General features: G+C 44.4%; 1 protein-coding gene across 4 annotated transcripts in view; it reads right to left on the bottom strand.

The window, feature by feature from the left end:
• Window positions 1-25,798, bottom strand: part of STX7 (syntaxin 7) — a 47,792-nt gene extending 21,994 nt beyond the window's left edge. Inside the window, exons 1-2 of one of the 4 annotated variants that reach the window (XM_070557178.1) lie at window positions 25,648-25,798; window positions 18,570-18,720 (exon numbers count right to left, since the gene is read on the bottom strand). In XM_070557178.1, coding sequence (XP_070413279.1) covers window positions 18,570-18,654 — 85 coding nt within the window. In that variant the 5' untranslated portion in view covers window positions 18,655-18,720; window positions 25,648-25,798. Of the gene's footprint in view, window positions 1-13,715; window positions 13,841-18,569; window positions 18,721-19,813; window positions 19,940-25,647 lie in introns of those variants that run through there. The other 3 variants (XM_070557180.1, XM_070557179.1, XM_070557177.1) reach the window with 3 other exon arrangements.
• Between the last annotated feature and the right edge of the window lie 421 nt (window positions 25,799-26,219).

The following is a 26,219-nucleotide window of genomic DNA, read 5'->3' on the forward strand; positions in this document are numbered from 1 at the left end:
AACTTTGTATTTACAAACTCAATTCAGCATGTTACTTGAGTTAGTAAGTACTCATTACATTACTAACTTTATCTTGTACAAAATTTAACAATGTTGCAAATTTTCCACTGAACCTGCAGGCGCACTGAGTTGAATTTCTCCAATATTCAGAAAACATATGTTATCAGTACATCATCCGTGCTGGTGTGTATGGGTTATCAGTTTCAACTGCACCTTTTCTCACTTTAATTTAGAAACAGAATTGTGGTTACTTTTTGATTGTATTGGATGAACATTTTTGTAGAGCAATTGCTGTATTGTTGGTGGTCTGATGGCTAAGATCTAGCCCTCTCACCGGCGAGACCCAGATTCCTTCCCCGCTCAGGAACCCGCACCATCTGTCTGTGGGTTGCCACACTGTGGCGGCTGTACATTGCCGTGATGCTGAAAGCTGTGCCACTAGGATTTCAAATACCAGCAGGGGCTCCCAGGGTAGACAGGTTTCAGCGGAGCTTCCAGACGGAGAAAGACTAGGAAGAAGGACCTGGCCACCTAACTTCAAAAAAGTCTGGCCATGAAAATCCTGTGAATAGCAGTGGAGCATTGTCTGACACAGCATGGAAGGCAATAGATGGCACAAAAAGGGACCGGGCAGGGTTCCCTCTGCTGTCCACAGCAGGGCTAGGGGTTGGAATCCACTCAGCGGCAATAACGACAAACTGCTGTGTTGTTATCACTCTCTTATTTTATTACTCTCCAGTCTGGGGCTACGTCCTAGTTCTTTTTCTTCTGGAAGATCTGAATAGTAGGATAATGGTTCACTGGCTCTTTTGCCATGTCCAAGTTGACTATGTTCAAAAATGTTTAAGAAAAATTAGTTTAGAGAAAGGGAGACAAAGAAAGGTTTCTAAGTAGATGACAAACAGGATGGTGATCTGGAAAAAACGATAATCATTCCTAGTTTCTCCCAAGTCGGTTCTACAGAATTTCATTTCATTATCTGGCCTGGGGTACTGTGAATTTACAGGACAGCCACAGTCAATTTTAACTGGCATACGGCCAACTTTAAAGGACAAAAACCTCATAAAACATGAAAATTAAGGAATGAATTCTTTACATGACCATAAACAGTTTCTTGAAGAAAAGTTCACCTCATATACGGAGATACAATTAAATTAGGATGCACCTTTACAAGAGTATAAAGAACAAATTACTTTTGCATATCTACAATTTAGAACTATTTGCATCATTACTTCTACAGAGGTGACTTTAAAGAATATATTACACTTTTCATAACATAAGGGGGACCTTATTTCCTACACATCCGAAAAGGTGTATTATTATTTCCTCAAAACCAAAACAGCTCGCCTTCTGGTTCTTCATCATCGTCAGTACCAGACACACTTTCTGTTCCACACGGGTCTGCTGCCATCTAGTGGATTACTTAAGAAAGAGTGCTTCATAGCAAAGAGTATTTTTTTTGTCATAAAACCACAGGCGGCCATTGGTATCAGCAGCTACGTAATGAACGGTGCCACCTGTCAGAGCTCACAGGCTGCGGGGGGCACCCTGCACCAGCCCTAATAGGCACACAGAGCACCTTCAAAGAACTGTCTCCAAATAACTGAGAACACAATACAGCTATCTTCTCTTTTAGCACAAAACATCTCTTGCTCAACCCAAAATACCTCAGAGTTGTAATAGCCAATCATAGGGGAAAAAATGGTTAGTAAGATCCCTGGACAAGTGATTTTGAGGTTCTGACTCAGCCCCACCCACATCACACTGAGGAAGACGCAGAGTTTACTGCTGACCAGCAGCAGCCTTGGAGCCAGACAGCCTCATCTGGAAACCTGACCTCACTCTTCCTGGCTGCTGACCGGGGGCAGGTACCTCCTCTCTCCAGGCGGTAACTGTCTCCCAAGTCAAATGGAGAGAAAATCCCCTCTCTCGTTGTCATGAACTTTGACTGAGAACAGTGCCTGTGGGCACCTTGTACTGGACACAGGAAGAGCCCAACAGATGACAGCTGACATGCGAAGTGGTTCTCGTTCTTCTCCAAAGTCAGAGAGAGACGGTGAGAACATTCTTACTGATGTATCTTAACTAACTAATGTGAACCATGCTTTAGGAGGGTACTGAACCTTAATAATCTCAATACAGTTATGAGACTTGCAGAGAGAATGATAAATATCAATTGACACACAATAGTTATAACCCACAATTAGGAGGGAAGAGTCAGCTACTGCCTGACAGTGACAAGCATCTAGCAGTCACATACAAGTCACAGAATTGAAACTGAACAAAAAAACCCACAACTAAATATTAAAAAAAAAACTCTGTTGTAGACTTTACTCTCTCCTCATCTACTGAACCCTCTGTCTGTTTTAAAGGGAGGTTTGGAAGATGACAGGAGGTGACATTTATGAGAACATTCTGGAAATGGCAGAGATCTCTATAGAACACGAGATGCTGTCACTGGTAAGTTGATTGTAATTAGAGTTAGAATCCTTAGCTTAGGTCCATTACAGAGTACAAGGTGTGTAGGATAATGGGTCATGAGAAAATATCTGTATCAGCTAGTTGAAAATAAGTAACAACACAAAAAGGTTCTAAGAAAAAAAATCAAGTGAATTAGTCTATTTCATATATCAAGAAAAAATAAAAGTCTACTAGAATTCTGAAAAGCACATCACAAGTGGAAAAACTCCCAAGAGAATTGGAAAGAAAGCGACTAAAATAACTGTGGGCTTTTTTCCAATACGCTGCCTATCTCATGCTCTGTCTTGTGACCCGAACGAGGAGCTTATCTCCCTTGTGGGAAAGAGCTGCTGTGAGCTGTGGAGAGGAGCCGGGCTGGGCGAAGAAGGGCCTCCTTCCCACAGGAGGAGTCCCGAGAAGCCGGGGGAGCCTGCGCCCCAGGGCCACGCCCACGGCGGGCGCCTCTCCTTCCCCGCGCTCGACACCCGCAGGCCCGTCTGCCTCCACGAAGCAGCCCCAAGCGTGGAACACACGGAATTTCCAAATCTCTCACTGGTTTTCTCCCCAGATACCTCAACCGTAGACAGGCATACAGGTTAACCAAGTGGAAGCTGAGGGCATTTTAAAGCTACTGTAGATTAACAAAGGGGTAAATGTGAAAGCACGGTTCTTAAAAATCAAGTACAGAAACAAATCATTGGAAAACTGCATATAACAATACTTCGGATTTCTAAGACGGGCAAACATCGCTAGCTCTCTCTTAGCAAAGCTGTTCAGTCCTAACATTTATCACAGGACCTGCTGTTTACCTGCTCTGAGAGAGGCCAGAATCAGAGGAAACAAGGCCCAGAGGAAGACGCGGCCCCTTGAGAAGGTGAAGCCAACAGCAAACACAGGCGAGGACTTGCCCACGGGGAAGCTTCCTCCTTCCAGTCCTCACCTTCCTGAGCCCTCCTGGCCCAGCTCCTCGACGAGCTTCTCTCCTCTCACCTACCAGCTGGCCCAGTAATTCTCCTGCTCCAGAGGCAGCTGAGTACAGGCCATGGCATGAGGCTCACCTCCAGTCTACACGGCAGGGATTCTCACACGGTTTCCTCAGCCCCAGTTCCTGATCGGTCCTCTCTGCCAAGACACTGAGACCCAGATGCTGCTAAAACACTGAAAACGGATTGCTGCTGCCTACAGGAACACACTAGAAGTTTGTTTCTGAATCTTCCCTTTTCCTCCTGCCTCAAGCCATATAGAACAAAGAGGGAGGAAAAAAGAAAACCCACAGAAGTCCTATTTTCAGAGAAATTAAGACCAAAAAACCTAAAAAATATGTACATGTGGCCAAAAGCAACAGAGCAGATCCTGAGTGGGAAGCCATATGGCTGGGGTGGGGAATAAGGGGCACTGCAGAGGGGAAGAGGAGGCCGACTCCAAGACGTCAGCAGCAAACACCCACTTGCACAAGAAGATGTTGGCTCCCTGAGTGGGGCCGGGCTGACAGCACCGGGGGCATAGCTCAGAGGTGCAGGCACTCTGCTGGGCGACGCGGGAAGGGGAGGCTGGGACCACACCCAGGGACCCAGAGGCTGCTGATCTCTGAAAGAACCCCTCTCTCCAAGAGGAGGCGGACGCCTCAGAAAGAGGTGCATCCAGGGGCCAATGGAGCAAGTGGGGGACATCAGAATGGAGGGGAAGCCCTTCTACACCAGGCTAGGCTCTGAGAGGTGGGGGGGGGGGGGGGAACAGTGCCTCAGGGCAGGACAGAGAGACAGGAGCTCTCTCCCTTCACAGCAATCCCGCCAGGAAAGTCAAACTCATTCCACTGAACAGCAAAAGAAAAGAGACAGCAACTACACAAAAGACCATAAAAAAGCTGTCAAAAAGAACAGCAAAACTCCCTACAAAGAAAATACAGCAGGAAAAAACGTTGCCACAAAGTGGATCAGGTGGAAATTATAACCCAAAATAGCGCCACAAATTTTTTTTTAAAAAACTCAATGAGGCAATTGCAGTTTTAAAGGAAGATCATGAAAGAACTCATAGATGAGATGGTCAGATTATAGGCACTGGCGAAGAAAAAGTGAGAGGAACTCAGGAAAGAAGGAGAATGACAAATTCAGAAATGAAGACTGAGCGACAAGGAGCACGAGACAGATCAGACACACGGAAGCAGGAGACCCACCATCATGATCCATTGCAGCTGAAGTCGCTTGGGGTCGCTTAGGCCACACCCCCTCTTTCTGATGGTTTTAGCTCCTGGCTCCTGTATCAATTCTTGGTGATTTCAAGACACATCGATGGTCCTTCCACCATCCTGGCCTCAGGTCTTTGCAGACCTCTCCACTGATCTCCTCCTCCATCCTACCTTAGTCACACACTTCAAGATCATACCAAATGCCTTCTCATTATCTATAGCTGTAACTCCTCCAACATCTCAGTTTCATACACGCCACTTACAAATGACCACCTCCTGTATGTTCAGCTCCCTCCCACTGGTACCCTGACTCCACAAGCCTCTGGCCCACCAGGACCTACCACCTTTGGTCCCATGGCTTTGCCATTTCCCCCCATGTCTTCACTTGCCTCCTGACCCAGCATGAACTCCACCGTCAGTCATCGTGTTCACTCTCCTGCAGGTATCCTCAAGCCCCTCTCTCCATTCATCTTAACCACTTGACAGATCCCAAACTCTGGCTGCGCCCAACACCATGCCTCCTCTATTAATGAACGTGCCATACATCATTTAACCAAACCTCTGTTAGTGGACATTTTATCCTCAGATTGTATGTTGTAAAGCTGGGGAACTTACCATTTAGCTGCCTCCACAAATGAATCCTTCTGAGTGCGGGACAGATAGAGTGTGATGCTAACTATATGATACAGTTCTCATATCTCTGCTTCCACACTCCATTTATTTAAAAGCTCAAAACCCTTGTTCGACTCACAGTAAAAGCCTGAGTCCCTACAATGGCTTACAAGGCCCCACCCAACCCAACCCCAGCTCCTCCTCTCTCCTCCCTCTGTGCTCACTGGCCTCCTCACCACTCCTCTAATACCACAGGCATGCTCCCACCTCAGGGGCCTTGTACATGCCATTTCCCCATCTAGAACATTCTTTCCCCAGACACTGAAGGATGCACTCACTTCCTTTAGATATCTGTTCAACTATCCTCTCTTCTGTAAGGCCTAGCCTGGCTCCCCCCGTATCCCATTTACAAATGCAATCCCCTCCAAGGATACCAGACCCACAGTGTATGTTTTTTGTCATTGCTGCTTTTCATAACACTTAACATCTCCTTCCAGTACACTATATAATTTACTTATTTTATGTCTGTGTTCTCTCACTAAAGGTTAACTCCATAAAGGAAGGTATCTTGTTTACTTTATTCACTGACATATCTCCAGCAGCCAGACAGGGCCTAGCACACCATACGTGCTTAATAAATCCTCATGGAATGAACGACTGCACATAGAAGCACAAGAAATGCCCTGGGACAACATGACACAAGACCCAAAAGCACAGTGGTCTGTGACTCAGATCGTCCCAGGTTCAGGTACCAGCCTCCCCACGCAACAGCTGCACCAACAGAGTAAGTGACTTAACACTCAAACCGAAATTTCCTCACCTGACAGGGCAGGCTGGAAGGCCAAATAGCAAGGTACAAAATACAGATACAAAATCCCAATACAAGGCACAGAGGAAACAGTTAATAAAAGAGAGTTAAAAGATACTAACTTACAAACCTTCCAGAAAGAGATGTTTGAATAAGGCAGGGTGGACGGGCAATACTACGCAGGTGAAATCACTGGCTGTGCGGGGCACCCCAACCAGCTCCTCCTGAGCCCCAGCAGGAAGGCAGCGCTCTGGGTAGTCACAAACAAGCGGCCGCGGCTGGATTTTTAGTTAAAGGCTTACACACTCCCCACCAGGAAAATGGCAGTCCACAGGCCTGCAGGAGGTCTTGCTGATGTCTGTGGGCATTCTCTTGGCCTTTAAATGGGATGAAGACCAAATTATCCAGAGAAGTAGGAGGCCATATTCAATATTGATAATATGCTACTGTAACGATCAATGGTTTCTTCTAATAATGACCGTGATATTGATACTCTAACAACAAGGAAGACTGGAAAAAATAAATGTACCAAGACTCACAGAACACTACTTTGGACAACCTTCAGGTTCTTTCAAATAAATTAATAAGCAAATCACTTAATACCTGCTTTAAGGAAAAAACTAATCTGGAATAAGTATAAAAGGCAATCAAAATATTACCAAAAATATTAATCAAATGTATTGCTCAGTAGCTAGTGAAAAACAACAAAAAAAGAGTCAAAGAATGAAGACAACAATTGTCTAGACCATTACAGGAAACAAAAACTAAACCAGCCCAACCTAACTCCTGCTGTCCAGCTCGGACATCAGCACCGGGCAACTGAAATGTGCAGACAGGCAGCATCATCGGGTGGCTGAGCAGCTGTGACACAGTGAACCATGAACTCTATTTTAATGAAAGAGAAGTCACTCTGTAATACAGTTACTAAACATATTAAATATATTTACAGTGAAAAAATCTAGTAATTATAATAATTTCCAAATAGGGTGTGGAAACATAGATATGAGAATTTTCTCATATACTCAGCATCACACTCTATCGATATAGAACTCAGAAGGATTCATCTGTGGAGGCAGCATAAATGGTAAGTTCTCCGACTTTTAAACATGGAATCTTCGGAAAAAATGTCCACTAACCGAGGTTAGTTAAATGATGTACGGCACATTCATATAACAGAAAATTATGCAGCCAATACAGAAGAGAGAAAAAGCAAGCAGCAAAACAATATGTAGAGTATGATCTCATTTTCATAAAAAAATGAAAGAATATAATTATGTGTAAATACTTCTGTAGCCATTCAGATTTATTACTAAACAAAAGAGTATGTAAACTGACTTTAAAGCTGTTTTCCTTATGTTGCCAATGAGTAGAAACACTGTAACAGGCAAGCGATGTTGGTATAAAAGCATTGAAAATTCAACTGATTTCACATTATTAGTCTTGGCTTACCTTTATAATCATTATCAGTAATGGCTTTAAAAAGAAGTAAATGTTATACTGAACGCATGTTTAATACAGGTATTTCTATATTTAACTACTCTTCTTATTAATGTGCTATTTAGCAAATGGAAACATCCTCTGGAATGCTGAGTTTTTCATTAAAGTCCCAAAAGTTAGTATTCTCTCATTCTACATCCTGTGATCAATAACATCTTCCCAAGCACAGTAATGCACATTCCTTTTTGAAATACACTAACTTACAACAAAGTGTAGAATCTCAGGGTTTAAAAGCAAACTTCAGCATCATCTGGGTTTCCCATAACTTTAAATCCCAGGGCAGCAGGCCAGGGGGCACAAGGCTGTGTCAGTTTGTTGGGGCTGCCGCAGCGGAACCCCACAGACCGGGTGGCTGAACCAACAGAATTGGATCTTCTCACAGCTCCGGACGGAGGCTGCAAGTCTAAGGTCAAGGGGCCAACAGGGTGGGCTTTTCCTGAGGCTTCTCTCCTGGGCTTGGCCTCCTTCTTGCTGTGTCCCCACGTGGCTTTTTCCCTGTGCCTGTGCATTCCTGGTATATCTTACTCTTCTTATATAGACAACAGTCCTACTGGATTAGGGCCCTACCCTGATGACCTCTTGTAACCTTAATTACCTCTTTAAAGGCCCTATCCCCAAATACAGTCAGATGGAGTGTTAGGGCTTCAACATGAATTCTGGGGCGGGGGGGGGGGGGGGGCATAATTCAGTCCACAACAAGGACCTTCACAGAGCTTACGTGAGGGGAAAGCGAAAAAAAGTTGTAATGAATAAATTAACATACCTGTCAAGTATGTTCAGTCTAAGCTCAAACACCTCTATGAGTGAGTAACCTAGGCCAGTCCACAGCATCCTCAGACAGCCATGCTGGAAGGACCACTCATGACCGTTCTAACTTCCTTCTGCTGGTCTCCTGTTGTACTCCTCAACGCCACACAGAATGAAAGACCCTCTTCCAGAGGAAGCTGCAATCCTAGCTGCCTGCTAGGTGAAGCGTCCCCAGAACTTTCAAAATGCTGAATGCATCAATGTATCATCATTTGATTTCTTTACTCTTCTCACTCCATCCTTCACTCTTAGTAACTGTTTCTCTTTAAAGACTGAGCTCACAGGCATGCAATGGGCCTTTCCTTTAAGACTCCTTTACATACTTGTTTCTTCTTCATTGACATAATTTTACATTGCAGTCAGGGTATCTGAGGGCTTCCCATTTTATTAAACTGTCTTCCTTCCTTCCAGTGTCACATCTTGGAATCACAACATTCTCTTTTCTGAAATTTTCTGCTCTAACCTTTGTCAACCAACAGTACAGCCTCTGGATGGAAAGCCCTCGAAGAACACAGTTATGCATAAAGACTGATCCCCAGCTAGAGAAGAGATGATAGAGTGGTTAAGGAAAAGAACGTTTGCACTTAGGAAAAAATACAAGGACAAAAGATGAAACACAAAAAAATCCACAAGCCAGCATCTGAATTACCAAATGAGTGAGGAGATGGCTGCCATAAGGTCAAAGGAGAGGAAAGAAATGAACATCTATCTAACGGCTACTACATTTCTAGGCACACTCACCTCTACTTTTCGAAAACAGAGAAACACTGAGTAACCCATGTGGGCTCACTCATTCCACTTTTACTAAGGGCTGACTCACCAGTACAGACAGAGCCGTGAACAAGACACTAAGCCCTTTCTCCCAGGGAGCCGACATTTTAGTAGGGAATGCAGAAAAGAAGTAAATAATTTTAGCAGTTTAATTTACTGATAAGAGGCATTATAAAAACAAAACAAGTTAATGAGAAAAAGAATGAATGGAGGAAGCAAAATGGCCGGTCAGGGAAGACCTCTCTAAGGAAGTAAGCTTTGGGCTGAGACCAAGAAACCAATCACGTGAGGATCTGGGAAGCTGTTTGAAGCAGAAGACTAGCAAGTGCAAAGACCCTCAGGTAAGAATGAGCTCGACTGTTAGAGCAGCAGAAGGAAGGGCAACGCAGCTGGAATGCTGCAGCTGCAAGGGGGAGGGGGCAGGAGACGGCACTGGGGGCAGGGATGGGACCCCGGAGGATGCTGTGGGGCACGGCAGGGGTCTGTACTGGACTGTAAGTGCCACAGGAAACCACTGTAGAGTTTTCAGCCGTGGGATGATGACATGATATGACTCACAGTGTGAAAAGTCCACCCAGGACGGCACGTGGAGAACAGACTGTGGACAGGCAGGAAAGAGGCAGAGAGGACCATCTGGAGGCTGCAGTCACGCAAAGACACCACAGCGGCAGCTTGGACCTGGGTGGTGACAGCAGAGATGGAGAGAAATGGACAAAGGCGGCAGGTGGAACCAATAGGACTTGGACTGAGACTGACCTTGGGGGGTGAAGACTCATAGTCCTGGGGTTTGGGGTTGGGGGTATGGTAAGAAAGGTCACGTTCAGGGCAGAGGCATGCAGATGGTGCACAGCCAGGAGCAGCGGGTGCTACAGCTCCCTGGAGCACCCTGGAACCATATCCTCTGGTTTCAGTTCAGAAAACAGACAGAGTTCACTCACACTCGGTCATAAACAGCACTCACGTTCGGTCATGCAGGGAAAGTCACCAACGAGACGGGAAAGCTGTCGCTCTGTTAAAGCTCCCCTAGACAAGACACCACCTTCCACACTGTCTCTGTCCTATGTCAACACCTTAGGCAGGAAGAAAATCACAACCATGAAACCGAAGCGCCTGAAGTTTTTCTCCTCAAGGGGAAAAAATCCAAGGAAATATTCTCAGATGTGTGAGGTTAGAAGTAGATATCCCAAACAGCATTTTAGGAGAGAGAGGGAAAACACACTCTCAACTCCTTTTACTCTACACACTGCCTTCACATTCAACAATGCCCACCCATGGACCACCTCAGAACAAAAGGAAACATCCTCAATTCCTGAGCTAAGACACAGTTCCAGGAAACTCATTAACTTCTGGCACTGCAGCTGTTTGCAAGCAAAACGTGCCCTGGCACCAAAAAAGAGAAGTGGGTGACATGCGCTTCCCTTTTGTGCAGTCATGCATTCAAACGCAAAAACAAGCGTCCCTCCACCAGACTCTCATTAAGAACGGTATTCATTCTCAAAAGTCACAAAGGGGCCCACCTGTTTATACAGACTTTATTTCATCTCAAAGTCCTAAGAACCTCATGGGGACAAGAGCACTGATCCTTCTTAAGGAACAAGGAAAGTACACACACGGAATGAGAAGCTAATTACAACACAGAGAAACCAGTAACATTCTTTCCAATTCTAAACAAGCCTGTGTTGAACTAACAGCTTTAATCTACCAGAGATAAATGATAAAAAAAAAAGAAAAACCCGAAACAATGAAGATTCAACATAAACATTTTTCAGTCACCTTCTCTTAACCTTTATAACATGGGCTGTTCACACATTTTATGCCTCCCTAGAAAGTCCCGCCTTCCCAAATCTTCTGGGAAACACAGACACACAAGCCCACGTGATAAATTATGCATATTTTAGCAGATACCTTCTGCACTCATAAATTCATATTTATTTATAGCTTATGTTACCAATGGATTTATTTTGTTCATTTTCCAAAGGCTAACCTTTAGCCTCTCTCTATCTTCCTCTTTCAGATTATCCTTTAAAATAAATTCAAATGCCAGAACTCTCATTAGCATTGGTGGTAAGACTTACTGTAATATGCACATATGGGAAAATTTTATCTCAAGGACTATGTTTCACGGTCAGCTGTCATTTCTACTCATCAATTTTCTCCAACTCATAACTTAGTTAATTCTGACATGATTCACACCAGAATCTCTTGTGACTGCACCTCTCCCATCTCCTAATACTTAGAAATAATATGTAAAACTCTCAGTGGAACTTTAGCTGGTCTTGTGAATGACCGTTTCCATTATGAGATTTTAAAGTACGCATTGCAGGTCCAGATATGGCAATTGGTCTCTTAATAACAAAGAAAATAATCCTGCATATGTTAGAACAGCTTGCAGGATTCTTTAAAATTTTGGTTAGAATTATATAGCCTGTTAAAGTTGGAAGAGGCCATAATCCAGCCCACAGAAAATATATATAAGAAAATCATATCCTGGAAAGTGAAACAGCTTACTCAAGGTCACACTGCCATTCAGATCTGATTTTGGGAAATGCACATGCACACATATATGGTTTGCCTAATTAGAAAACTTTTCCTATTGTCTCACTGATTTTCCTAACTCAGCGACGTTCTGAAAAGTCTGATTCTAAAAAGGGAATTGCAATATAAATCACAATGAGATACAACACTGGCTAAAATGGGTAAAATTTAAAAGACTGTAAACGCCAAATGTTGGCAAGGATTTGGAGCCATAAACTCTGATACACTGGCTGGTGGGAGGACAACCTGGTACAAGTACTTGAGGCAACTGTTTAGCTGTACCTACTCCACAGCTGGGCATATACATATCCTGTGACCCAGAAACCCAATTCTTAGGTGCACACATGCAACAAAAGAACGTACAAGAATGTTTAGAGAAGTGTTGTTCATAATAGAAAAAAAACAAAAACAAAGCAAAAATCCAGAAACACTCCAAATGTGCACCAACAGTAGGGAGAATAAACAGACTAGTAGGTGTGCATATGGAATAACACACAGCAATGAAAACAAATGACCTAAACCGCATGCAACAACATGGATGAAGTGCACAAACATAATGGGAGAAAGAAGTCCAACAGAAAACGTGTTACCTGATCCTATGACAGTTAGAACAACTACAACAATTAACCAGGCCACGGGTTATCTCTGGAGAGCACGGAGGGGCTGGAAGCACGGGGAGGGCTTCGCGGGGCTGTGATGTTCTACTTCTTGACACATGTCGTGCTGTGATAGATAACTCATTGAGCAATACATGCAAAATTGGTGTACTACTCAATTATACACTATACTCCTATTTTTTTAAGTTTAAAAAAACCCCAATCTTTAATTATGTGATGGATTTCAATGTATTTATTCTGCTTCTTTCAAGGACATGAGTTCTCTGTGTGTCCTGAATACACTTGTCTATATGGTGTGTTTGTGCAAGGACGAATGGCCCCTGTGAAATATCCTGCTCTGGTTTACCGTATATAAAAAAAAGGCTCAGCTTTTTGAACCCACAGAGGCTTGCCCATCCTTGAACCATACATCACAGGCAGGAGTTTGTCTCAAGGAAAATACAGACAGATGATAAAGGGTCAATGGGTGGATATCTCATTTCCAGATACTGCTGATAAAAATGTTACTTTTGAGCATCTCGATCCAAAGCTTGAGAACTAAATCGGAGCATTTCTTTGAAGCATTAGGACCCTCTGGGGCTGGGATAACAAACAGTTTTATTTGCATGCTAATTCCAGTCTACTGGGAAGGATGGCCTGGAGCACTGGGTTGAGAAAGACTTGATGCCATGTTAGGGACAGTGACAGAGAACACTGTCTACACCACGGGCAAAGGATGGGGCTGTGGAGACACAAATACCCTGCTGTCTGTGACAGAGTCAACAGAACACTCTCTTCCCATGGGATAAAAATACGTTCTCAATCATTTCAAATGCTCCACAGATAAATTCCTAATAAAGTCTTAGTTTGTTATACCTGTTTATTACTTATTCTTAAAAAGTTACATTATTTTCATATAATTCTATGTCTAAGTATTTACGACACAAATATTTTATGTTTAATATAAATTACATGATTGCAATATGGTTTAAGTACTTCACTAGTAAAGCAAATCGGTAAGACTATAGACTATTTTTAACAAAAAGTTTAATGGAAAAAAACACACAAGTTTAAAAACATTTTGTTTCATCTATCCTATTCTTTGCAAAATGGAATTGTCAGAATATAATACTATTTTAGGGCCAGCCCCATGGCGGAGTGGTTAAGTTTACGTGCTCTGCTTCGGCGGCCCAGGGTTTCACCGGTTCGAATCCTGAGCGCAGAAATCGCACCGCTCATCAAACTATGCTGAGGTGACGTCCCACATGCCACGACTGGAAGGACGCACAACTAAAAGTACATAACTGTGTACCAGGGGGCTTTGGGGAAAAAAAGGAAAATTAAAATCTTAAAAAAAAAAAGAACCAAAAATCTTGTTGGTTGCTATTTTCTTTTTTTGTATAAACTAAACCATACAACGCAATATTTACAAATTTTCACTGACCTTAATCAAAACTAATATGGAAATGAACGCTGCCCACTGCAGTGCTCAGGAAGACCGGAGCTTAGCTGAACAGATGCTCATCTTCTAACCACGAGGGTGATACCTTACTCACAGCCATGTTCTCTTTAGATTTCTTTAAAACTAAATAATTTGTACTGACAAAAATTCAAAAGATGTAAATACCGTGTGAAGAGAAGCACCTAAATGTGGTGCAAAGTACCAGCTTATTCACTCATATCCAGTATTATTAGCATTACCGGATGGGAAAAAAGTGAACTGAAATTTCACACTTCTGTCTTTCACATCCACGTGATTTCCACGCAGCCCTCATCAGTAACACACACTGGTGGTAGGTTAGACTTATAACAATAAGTTACTCTGTCTAAATCATTTAGACATCGAATCTGAGAATCAGAAAAAACACATAGTGATGACATTCTACATTCACGACCCAGAATCTCAGATGAGTAGTTAACCTGCCACACAACTCTTCTCCACTTTCCCCGTATGTTCCATTCCCTCGACTGTCAGAACCACAGGTAGTCCATTTTCTCTCCTGTCTATTATGTTTCCGACAGCCTCCCATTCTCTATCCGACGCCCTTGCCTCCTATTTTGTTTAAAAGTAGACCCACTCAGGAACTCTCCCATCTTCACCCACCACACCTACTGTCCGCACCACACTCGCCTCGACTCTGTACAGTGGACGAAGGACGAACCACTCACTAGCGATCCATTCCCCTTCCCCTCTGGCCTCCAAACACATTTTTTGCAACTATACTCTCACTAGAATCTCCCTTTGGTAGTGGAAAAATGCAAGCCCTTCTTTGACCCTCTCTACTTCTTGTAGAATCTGCTAGTTGCCTACTAAATATTGACACCTCCCTTCTCTCACAAATGGAGCATTCCCCAATTTTAGTGAGCACATTGCAGGGCAGCTCAAGGATGCTGTCAGCCTCCCTAGCAGCTGGGTGTGGCCATCTGACTGTGTCTAAATTCTGGTCAGTAACATAAGCAGAGATGACTGGGATTCCAGGCAGTCTCTTTAAATGGAAGGGCTAGGTCTTCCTCCCTTTCTTCCTCCATCTACACTTGGAACATGGATATGAAACCACTCTTTTCAAAGTCACCAGATTGCCAGATCCAATTCTCTGCTTTCATCTTAGTCCCTCGCGGCAGCATTAGACACAGAGGATGCCTCACTCATTCTTGAAACACTCTTGTTTTGATTGCTGGAAATCTACCACATTCTGATTTTCTTCTTACCCCACTGGGCACTCCTTCTCTGACTTTTTATGCTGTTTCTCCTTCCCTTCTTGACTTCATTTTTTAACGCTCCAGCCCTCTTCTCTTCACTCACTCCTTTGTGACTATTTTAGACTTATGGTATTAATACCATTTATACTCCGATGACACTGTGAACTCCAAATTCACATATCTAAATTAGATGTCTGACATCTCTACTTAGATGTTTAAAAGACATTTCAAAATTTACTTGGCCAAAAAAACCCTCCCCACTTCTTCTGAACTACGGTCCTTCCCACCCCAGTTCATCCTTGCTACCACCCACTTGGTAGCTCAATGTGAAAACCACAGATTCATCCTGGCCTCCCCTCTTGGCTCTCATCCCACTCACATTCACCAGCAAGTCCTGCTGGCTCTGCATCCCCAGTATAGCCAGTGCTTCTCTTTGTCTCCAATGCTACCACCCTGGTGCAAGCCAGCATCTCCCTCATCAGACTCCCTTGATGGCCAATGTGTCCCCTTCTATTGCCCCAAAGTCTATCTTCTAAGCAGCGGCCAAAGTAATCTTTTCCAAGTGCAGATCTGGTTGTGTCTTCCCTGTCTCTTAGAATGAAATCTCAACACCCTAGACGGCTTCCAAGGCTCTAGATAACCTATTCGGCCTCCTCTCTCATTTCATCTCCTGCCACTCTTGCCTCAAGTGCTCTGTTTTAACAGCAGCTGCAGCCTCCACCTAAATGCTCTTTCCCAGTATTTTCTCACTACCAGCCCCTTCTCATCCTTGCTCAGGGACCATCAAAGCGAAGGCAGCTTCTCCCCAAGTCACTTGTGCTCACATCACTCTCATTTTATTTTCTTCATAGGAAATTACGTTGTTCATTAATTTTTTCCTTTTTTTTTTTTTTTTTGGTGAGAAGGATTGGCCCTGAGCTAATGTCTGTTGCCAATCCTCTTCTTTTTCCTTGAGGAAGATTGTCACTGGGCTAACATCTGTGCCCACCTTCCTCTATTTTGTATATGGGACGCCGCCACAGCACAGCTTGATAAACAGTGCTAGGGCCACACCTGGGATCCGAACCTGCAAACCCCAGGCCACTGAAGCGAAGCATGCAAACTTAACCACTACGCCACCAGACTGGCCCTTATTTTTTTTTTTACCATCTGTTTCTCCTTACACTATAAACTACAGGAGAACGTAGCCTTGTGGATCTGGTTTACTGCCATATCCCCAGGGTCTGGAACTGTGACTAGCAAGTAGACGCTCAGCAAATTATCTGATGAATGAATACAGACAGAATATCAAAATTAAAGTCACTTTATCTAAGCCATTATTCCAGTGTTTAATACTCTTACTAACAGACCTGAGAAACATCTGACCACCACAAGTGGTCACTTAGGAACAAAGATCGCACTCCTGCTGAGGTACCCAACTCCATCCCTGACCAGCTTGGACGCTTCCAAAGCCCTTATTCCTTCTCAAGTTGACGTCCGATGACTGCAGCTCCTGTTCATTTGTGGAGGCCTTTACGATCACACAGAACACACGTCTCGTTTTACATAAGACAGTGCTTCAAACATCTGAAGGTGATGGCTGTACCCTCTCCTGACTGTCCCAGTCTTCCCAACAACTCGTCCCAAGGCACAGCTGGGGGTCTCACTGCCACCCTCCTACACATTCCAAGACTGCCCCGAACTGCAACGTATTCGCTTACTTAGCTATCGGCTATGCCGCAGATATGCAACACTTGCCCAATTTATCACTTCTCATCTGGCTGGACCAACAGATCTCTTTCTCAGGGAGCATGACCTGACTTAAGCTACCTCCTTCCTCCTTTCGTTTCAAGCTCACACTCAATCGCCAATCCACATCCTTTCGTACCACCAAGAGCCTACTGCTCCATAACCTGAGTGCATTACAGTCATTTCTCATCCTCTTCCCAGAACTCCTGACCCCATTTGGCTTTCCCAACACAGGATACCTGTCCTATTCTCTGTAGGAAGGCCTGCTGACCCCCTTTTTTTTGTATAAAGGTCCTGGTTTTCTACCCATGTAAATTAAAATTATAAATTCTTCTAATTTTCACACAGGCAGCCTGAGGCAGACCAGCACTATTCTAACCAGCAGCAAGGGAGCCATAAAATGAGGCCCTGCTGTGGCCACCATCAGAACAGATCTGAAGCTAGAAGAGCAAGGCAGAGCCAACACTGGTGCTCAGGGACAAACTGGAACACCCTTGCTGTACCCTCATGTACCATCCTTAACGCACCATTCCAGTAGCCCCTGCTGTGGACAACACGAAACCTCCACATCAGTCACTTCCTTGATCCTCTAAGCATAGCTGGAAAAAACAAGAACTACCCCAGATCAGAATAAGCATTATTTTCCAAAGCTGTTCATGGCGGCACCTTTTTACAACTATCTGTTCTCTAATTTTACTCCCTTTGCCTTCAAAACACACTGACATCTCAGTTAAATCTTCTAGGTAGAGTAGTAACTGTGGGGAAGTTAATGATTAGCTAAGGAAACGCAGTTTGGTCGTCTGAAAACATTCTTTACTTCAGCAGTGTGCAAACACATTCGAGTGAAGGAGTAGCCTTAGCAAAGCAGGCTGGCGAATGAAACTCTATGATCTTGCTCTGAAAGAGCCCAGGTAATGGCAGAGGGCCCAGACACCGACAGCAAGATGACCAGAATGATCCCACTATGTGATTAGCTGTGACTGAGGAAGAAAAAAACATCTATAGGCTCAAATCTACTACAGATTTTTTCCTGAGAATTAATAAGCATAAGCATTTTACAGGCCATGGTATTCTGTCTTTGACAGGTGGAGCAAAGGATAATTTGCGGGGAATCTGGTAGTTATCTTCTATATCTGCCCCCGTTAGATTAAAATGTCTCCTCCTTAGTTCTCCCTTGCTCCAGAATACTGTACCATGTATTCACCCTTTACAAAATTAACCTAAACCACATCCAGTCAGACTTTACTTTTAACAAACATACGTCCCATAAGCTCTTGGTAGCGTTCCTCAGTTCCAAACCTACGACATTTTGCCAACAGTCTCATTCGTCTTATTTAGAACCAGATCATTTTAAAGCAATTAAAAGTATCTATCCTTTCAAGTCTTTATCGCATTAATGAAATAATGCACATTACTTACTTTACAGAAAAATGCAGTAAGTGTTATCTCTTCTAATATGTTTCTTATATTCATTCTAAAGAGTTCTAACCTTTATAAATCTCCTCTTGTAGGAATGTCCTCCCTCTTTGCATCACTAGAGTTGTCCTTTTATGCACCTCCACCAAGTTCAGTTACAAATTGAAAACAGGGACCAGCCTGGTGGCGTAGCGGTTGAGTTCGTGTGTTCTGCTTTGGCAGCTCAGGGCTTGCTAGTTTGGATCCTGCAGACCTACACACCGCTTATCAAGCCATGCTGTGGCAGGCATCCCACAGATAAAAAATGGAGGAAGACGAGCAGAGATGTTCGCTCAGGGCCACTCTTCCTCAGCAAGAAGAGGAGGATTGGTGGCGGATGTTAGCTCAGGGCTAATCTTTCTCAAAAAAACAAACTTGAAAACAAACAGTGAAGTCAATTTAAAACTCAACTCACAACATTGTGTGATCTTCTGGATGTTGGATGAGATTCGCTGGGCCAGCTGGGCGGGGTCACCACCTATTCCCGGAGTATAAGACATGGTGGACGTGCTTGTTTGCCAATTTCATCAGATGATGGTGGGCTGTGCAGTTTTCTAAGCAGTCACCTAAATAATATAAAAGAAAAGTCACATAATTGTACTTTAAAAGTTACTGGCTTACATTTTCCAAATTATCAACCTAGGAGGTTATAAGTACAAACCTGATTTACCTAACGGGGTTGAAATCTAGCAAAGGAACACATCAAATAGTAGAACTCTCATGTCTATCAAAAAAACTGAACTTTAAACGACAGAGTTATGCTAAACTTGTTAAACAATTAAAATAAGACTCAAATTGTACATTCTCTTTGAGAACTTCTTTGCTCTCTCTAAGGATGAGGTATTAATTCCCTTTTCTGGGTATAATGTTAATTGCTTATATATTTTCTCCTTAACTCAACCACGAGAAAATACATGGCAAGGCCCAGATGCTATTTATCTCTTTTTCTCCAACACTTAAAGTAATTCCTAGCACAGAATAGGTATCTAAATATTTATTAAATGGAATACAGACCCCAAGCTATCCCCAGAAATTTCATTATATTTAATTTAACACACACTGGAGCACCTCAGGAACATATGACTAATGAGGCCCAAATTTTAATGGGGAAGAAGGTCAAATTTGAGAGAGCAGAACCTACGAAAGAGAAAAAAAGGAATGACCTGTAAAATGCTCATCACACACACCTTCCTGACACAGCAAGAACAACTCCCGTCTGCCAGAAGCCGGTGCTTTATAAGATAGGAAGCAGACTAGTCCTGCTCCAGGAAGCAGGGAAGATGAAATCCTTTTCTTCTTCACTCCACACCGCACCACTCAGGGTTTAGAAAGAAGGATGAAAAGGGGTGTCCCTGCGTCCAGGACCATGCACAGCAAAGATTTCAACTAATCCGACCTCCTCTTCCCACTGAGCGTGCAGTGAATGTTGCAAAGGTATGGGCAGGGAATTTGTAAGCCAACTCTATTCTAAGAGTCTGTGACATGCTCAGCACTCAACTGAGCACTTGGGAGTTGCAAGGAAACAAACAAAACATCAGGGATAAAGGATCTGCTTAAATCGAGTTTGTCATTTAGGACAAAGGCTGAAATTAATAACGTGAGACAACATCACCCTCATCTACGAAGAATTCATGAAACTGAAATGTCAGATCTGGATACCTGGGTATGACTGGTCTAGAAAACAACAGAGGCGAAGACATGAAGCCCAGGACAGGGCAAACGCAGTGTGTCCTTTACCACAGGAAGGGGGGTTCCTGGCCAGCCCCAGGTCAGATGACTCACGGCTAGGACAAGCAGGAGACAACATAGTAAGGGAAAGAGAAGGATGACCTGACATTGATCACACATCTGTGAAATGCAAAGCACTTCAGATGGAATGTCTAATTTTCCCGTTTAAAGCATGGAGTAGCAAATAAACCTTGTTTTAATGATGAGCAAACTGTGGCTTACCAAGATTAAGTAACTGGAAAAGTAACCCAACCCACCCACCAGGTGGAGGTGGGATTCAGTCCCAGGGTTCTGGTTCCAAAGGTACCCCTGCTTGCTGCAAAACTAATGGCATAGAAGGGGCCAGGCCCTGGTAGCCACGTTTAGTTTGAACGTGTCGCAATAAGAAACCACTGGAGATTTCTGGTAGGGGAGAAGAGGCAACAAGGAAATGCGTGTCTTTGTTCTAAGGGTCAGTACCAGCAGGAAGTACAAGAGCTGAACTGTTGAGACAGGTGGAAAAGACCTGGCTCCATGCCTGAAATTCTGATGCATCGTGGAATGTGCCTGGCTACCTGGAATTCCTGGGAGCTTTCAGATGCTCTCCATTCTTTCATTGATCTACTGGTCCAGTTTATCTATTCTGGGCCCTTTGGACCTCAGCAAGTCCTAGAGACAGACCCAAAACTAATTTCATAAATGGGTAAACTCAGACCTCAACTCAGACAGCTGAACGGCGGCAGCAAGGTGGCAGAAATAAACTTCCTTTCAGGTCACCCTGGACTTGGGCCTGCAGCCACCTGAAGAGCTGGGGCCTACACAGAACAAGACTGGACCTGGGGATCCAATGAGACCAACACTATCTCAAACATCCTGCAAATCAGCAATCGGATCTCTAAATGCTGCATTTTTTTTTTTTGGAAGATTAGCCCTGAGCTAACTGCTGCTACCTCCTCTTTTTGCTGAGGAAGACTGGCCCTGAGCTAACACCCATGCCCATCTTCCTCTATTTTATACGTGTGACACCTACCACAGCATGGCTTTTTCCCAAGCAGTGCCATGTCCGTACCTAGGATCCGAACCAGCGAACCCTGGGCCGTCGAGAAGCATGTGAACTTAACCGCTATGCCACCCGGCCGGCCCCCCCCCTTTTTTTTTCATCAAGAGTTTTACTAATTCACATACCATACAACTCACTTATTTAAAGTGTACAACCCAATGGTGTTTTAAAATATTCACAAAGTTGTGCCACCATTGCCACATCACTTTTAGAACATTTCATTATCCCCAAAATAAAGCCCATATGCATTAGCAGTCACTTCTTGTTTCTCTCTAACCTCCCCAGCTGTAGGCAACCACTAATGTACTGTCTGTCTTTTTGGGTTTGCCTGATCTGTACACATCATATCAATGGAATCACACAATCTGTGTTCTTTTGTGGCTGACTTCTTTCTCTTAGCACGTTTTCAGGGTCCATCCATGTAGTAGCATGTATCAATACTTCATTCCTTTTCATTGCCAAATAATATTCCACTAGATGGATAGAGTCAATCTTCTCCTGGCTCAATGGCATCTTTCTTCCTCCTTCCCCTCTATCAACCAGATTTCTAGAAAAACTGGCTCCCAGCCAACACAAACACATTGAATGAGGAAATGTTCCTTTCTCTTATTTATGTACGCTCTTAGGAGGACTCCTCCATCCACATACATAAATATACCTATACACAAATGAGTCTCACACCCAAGTCACACTCAACTCTCTTTAGTGTCTACGTGTCTTCGAAACTACAGGAACCCGCCAACTGCCTTCTCAGCTGCCAATGGAACTGGTAACAGGAAATCTCCACTTTGGGCAAGACACTTAGCACGGAGGCCTGCTGCCAGGATCAAAATGAGATAACCCATGTCCAGGGACGAAGAGCTTTTCCATTGTGCAGAGGAAAGGTACCATCTGCTCTTGTATCTGCAGGGCCAGCATCAACAGACAATGACAACTTGCTTGCATAGAGCAACCACAAAACCACGTTATTCCCCAAGGCCTACTCTCTCCCCAAGACAGGAGATACAAGTGAATCACTGAGTCCTGTCGCCTCGAGCTTGGTATTTCGGCATTTCCCTTAAATCTCAAAACTCACGCCAGCCTAGCCCAAGCCTTCTCACCATTTCCTTTTCAGGCCCCCCTTTTCCCTCTTCAGAGAATCAACCAATTAGCTACAAACACTACCACTTTCCTCATCCCTTTACTCAAGCAACTAAATTTGGGAAAGTTCCTGTTGGTGACATAATTAGGTTTCACACATCCTAAGAGCTGCTGCCGTTGGAGTGGTGAGAATTTCCTTAGAGAAAGGGCACAGCCGTGTTCACCTCAGCTCAGCATCGACTGACGAACGAAAAGAAATTTGCCAACGATGGAAAAGAAAGATACATAAAAACTCAACAACATTAACAATGGCTAACTTACTATTTCCTAAGCATTGGCTTTAGGACTTTTACACCTTTTTCTCAGCTGATTCTTACAACAAGCCTATGAGGTAGGTACAACTATTATTCCGATTTTTCATATAAAGACACAGACATAATGAGAAGAAGTAATTTGCTAAATGTAAGAAAAAAGCTAAAATTTGAAACTATATCTTAGAGCCCATATTTTCAAAACACTAAATCATGTTGCCTCCCTCTGCAACAAAATCAAGGACACGTGAGCCCACTCAATTAGAAAAAACAAATTTACCACCTTTCTGCAGACCCCATATGAAGTTTTGCTAAGCCCACTCCTAAGATGGGGAAACAGGCTTGGGATAAGTACCTGCGTGGATCAAGGTAACATAGCTGAAAAGTTTACTCCTTTTCTCTCTTATTCTGCTAGCAGTGGTATGTAAGGCCAACAGTGGCTGGCTCTTCTGATAATGAGATATGAGAAATAAAGGAGCCAAATGATGAACTTTACTGTAAAAAAATATACATACACGGATAGACAGACACATAGCTAACTATAAATTGACTTAAAAGTTTATCTTTGTGTACAGGCTTAATCAACCAAGTTATTCTGGTGTCTGCTTCCCACATCGGTCCCCAGCACCTGGCCCAGAGCTAATATGCACTAAAGTTCTCTTGCTGAATACTTCTGAAAGCCAATTCAGAATTCCTAGTTTTACTGCTCAGAATAACAGTAACTCATTATCTGTACTGCACTACCACGTGTTCAAATATCACATGTATGGCCAGTGACTTGGACAGCTCACGCATAGACCATTACCATCACAGCAGAAAGTTCTACTAAACAGTGCTCATCTAAACATTTCAATAATTGTGTTCCTATTAGGATATATCAACCCCATAAAGACAAAGGAGGACAGAGAGGATCAAAGTGCAAGACAGTCCTCTGTCGGTGTCTCCAGAAGATTGGTACCAAGATCTGGGGATGCTCAAGTCCCTTATATAAAATAGCACAGTATTTACACATAACCTACACACATCCTCCCATATACCTTAAAATAGCTCTAAATTACCTATAATACCTAGTACAATATAAATGCTATGTAAATAGTTGTTATACTGTAAACTTTAGGGAATAATGACAAGAAAAAAAAGTCTGTACATGTTCACTACAGATGTAAACATCGTAGGCCTTTAGATTCACTGTTGGTTGAACCTGCAAATGTGGAACCATGGATATGAAGGGCCAACTATACTCATAACGAGCATCTTCTCAAGACTGTTTCTAAAGAGAACAAATGAAAGAACAAAGGAAATTTTAATATGGAATCTTGAGTGTCAAACACCACTTCCAGTTACTAGCGGACATGTGCAGAATCTTTAAGAGTCCCATGAAGCATAAACCTCATGCTCTATAAATCTAGCATGGACAAAACAATAGAAACAGTCTTAATTGTGAGTAGCACCGTAAAGCACTAGACTTCCCTCCACGCCGTGCTCCAAAATGTTAGGTTCCCAGAGGGGTAGGGGTTTTTTTCCTCTGTTTTGTGGACTCTCTATTCTTAGTACCTGGCTATATAACAGGTGCTTAACAAATATTTGTAGAATGAATGAATAAATGTACCTATTTCCTAAGAACACACACCTAGTGTGAGGGTAAATATGACCATTTCTAAGACACTGAATTCCAGTGCCTTCTTTCAGATCTTGGATGTTCCAGGCCTACTGCTGCCTTGGGACTTTGCTGGGTGCCATTTCCTATGCCGAGAATGCTCCTCCCATGATTTCTGAGACAGGCTCCTTTTTCCCAGCAAGCTCTCATCACAGGCTAGAGAAGCTCTCTGGGACCACTCCCATGTGAAGTGAGAGGTCACCAACCCTGCCACTCTCTGTTGCTCTGTCTAGCTTACTGCATCATAGTGCTAATCACCACTTACAATGACCCAGTTAGGATACAGTTTATTATCTATCTCTACCTCTGGAAAATAAACATGAGAGAGAGAACCTTGTCACCTTCTGGAATCCACAGATGTTCCATGAATGTCAGCGCCATCGCTCTACAGACATGAGCCTTCTCTATGAACTACACTACCTGCACTCTTTAGCTCAGCTCCTCCATCCATTAACCTATTATACTATTTGGGTTTAGTTCACAATACCAAGGATTTTTCACCCTTTCACATAGTAAACGTTCAAATTAAATGGAATCACAGGCAAACTTTACTCAGACGTACTGCAGGTGTTTTATAGAATTTATTTTTCAAACACCAGCACGTGGCTCAAGTTTGGGATCATAACCAAAATTAGGATGGACCTTGTTATTGGGAGCAGATGCAACATACTTGAAGAAAAATTACATAGATGTTAATGAGTTAATACACTATCGTATTAACTTTCACAGAAACTTTTAAAGTAGACTATAATTCTTAGTCACAAGTCAGACGAACTTCTCAAAGTGGCCTGCAAAGCAGAGGCTTGTCCACATCACGAGACACAGTTTAACACCGCTATCAGTTATTGCTCGGGCCACCCCCCAGAAACGCCCAGCTACAATATTACCAAACAGCGCAGCATTTCCTCATTCCTCGTCCAGATTCCGTGCAAGTTTTACATTATACATATGTATAGTCCGAATACTTTGATCTGAATTAAACAAAAAGGAATGTATGTATATAAGAGCCAAGCAAATCTAAGATACCCGAGAGAAAAAAAATACAGCATCAGACCCAACGCTTTTTTTCTCTTTTGGTCTGAGTTTAAAGAAAGTAACAACCTAAAAAACAAGGGGGGGGGGGCGCCTGGAAACATTTTATGTATTTTTAAAGGTCCTTAGGTAAACCCATAATGAGATGGACTGAGATCAAAGAAAGTTGGCGCGTTGTCACAGCCATCAGGCCCATGGGGAAACGACGCCAGGGCGCCCCGGGACGCAGGCGCGCGCCCCCGCCCGCAGCCCGCATTTTCGGTTCCCGGAGCCGCGCCGGGAAGACGCGTCTCCGCCGGGACTCGGAAAGAGGAAGAGCTCAGCTCGCGCCCCGCGCCCGGCGCCAGCTGGATCCGGAGCTGCCCGAGCGGCCCGGCCGCCGGCCCCACCCGGAGCGCGCGGCCCGCGGGGCAGGCGGGAGGCCGGGCCCTGCTGACCGCGCCGGCCCGGGCCGTGGGCCGTGGGGCGCGGTGCGCTCCCGAGCCGGGGCAGCGCCCGCCGCCGCCGCCGCCGCCGCCGCCTCCCCAGCGCCCGCCGCACAGCGCAGGGCGGCGGCCACCTGACCACGCGCAGCGACACGGAGGCGCGGCAGCCGCGGGGCCACGCGCCCCTGGGCGCAGCGCCCCCCGCCCCTGGCCCCTCTTACCCCGACCTCCTCGGCCGCCGCCACCTCCTCCTCCTCCGGCCGCGGGACCCCCGGCCCCACCGCCCGCAAGCAACGCTCTCAGCTGATGGGCGGTGGCGTCCGGACGCCCACTGCGCATGCCCGCTGTACGGCCTGGGAAGGAGGCGGGCTCGCTCCCCTCCCTTTGGCCCGCGGAGCTGAGTGACAGCGGCCCTGTCCCGCCCCTTCGGGCTCTAAGCTGAGGAATGGCGGTTGGGGGGGACCAGCAAAATTGCCGAGGGGTGTTTGAGGCGTGGCACGCAGATGGTGAACGCCTCGGCCTGCGTGCGAAAAACGAGAGGAGGGAACGGAGGGGGGCTGTCGTCTGTATCCATGGGTGCCCTCCTCCCTAGCCTCGAGTCTTCGGCCCGCCGCATCAGCTCGTGCCTCCTGTTTGCTAACCCTCGGCTCTGCAGGAGAGTATTCGCGGGTCCATTAACAAGTGCGAACGCAAATGCGCAATGCCAGCAGGAACAATGCAGGCATCAGGGAAGTCACCTCCGTGTGCTCACTTGGTAGACGAGTTTTCGTGGCACATACAGGTCATCCTTGAA

The sequence above is a fragment of the Equus przewalskii genome, chromosome 9 (assembly GCF_037783145.1).
Source record: "Equus przewalskii isolate Varuska chromosome 9, EquPr2, whole genome shotgun sequence".
Classification (NCBI taxonomy): domain Eukaryota; kingdom Metazoa; phylum Chordata; class Mammalia; order Perissodactyla; family Equidae; genus Equus; species Equus przewalskii.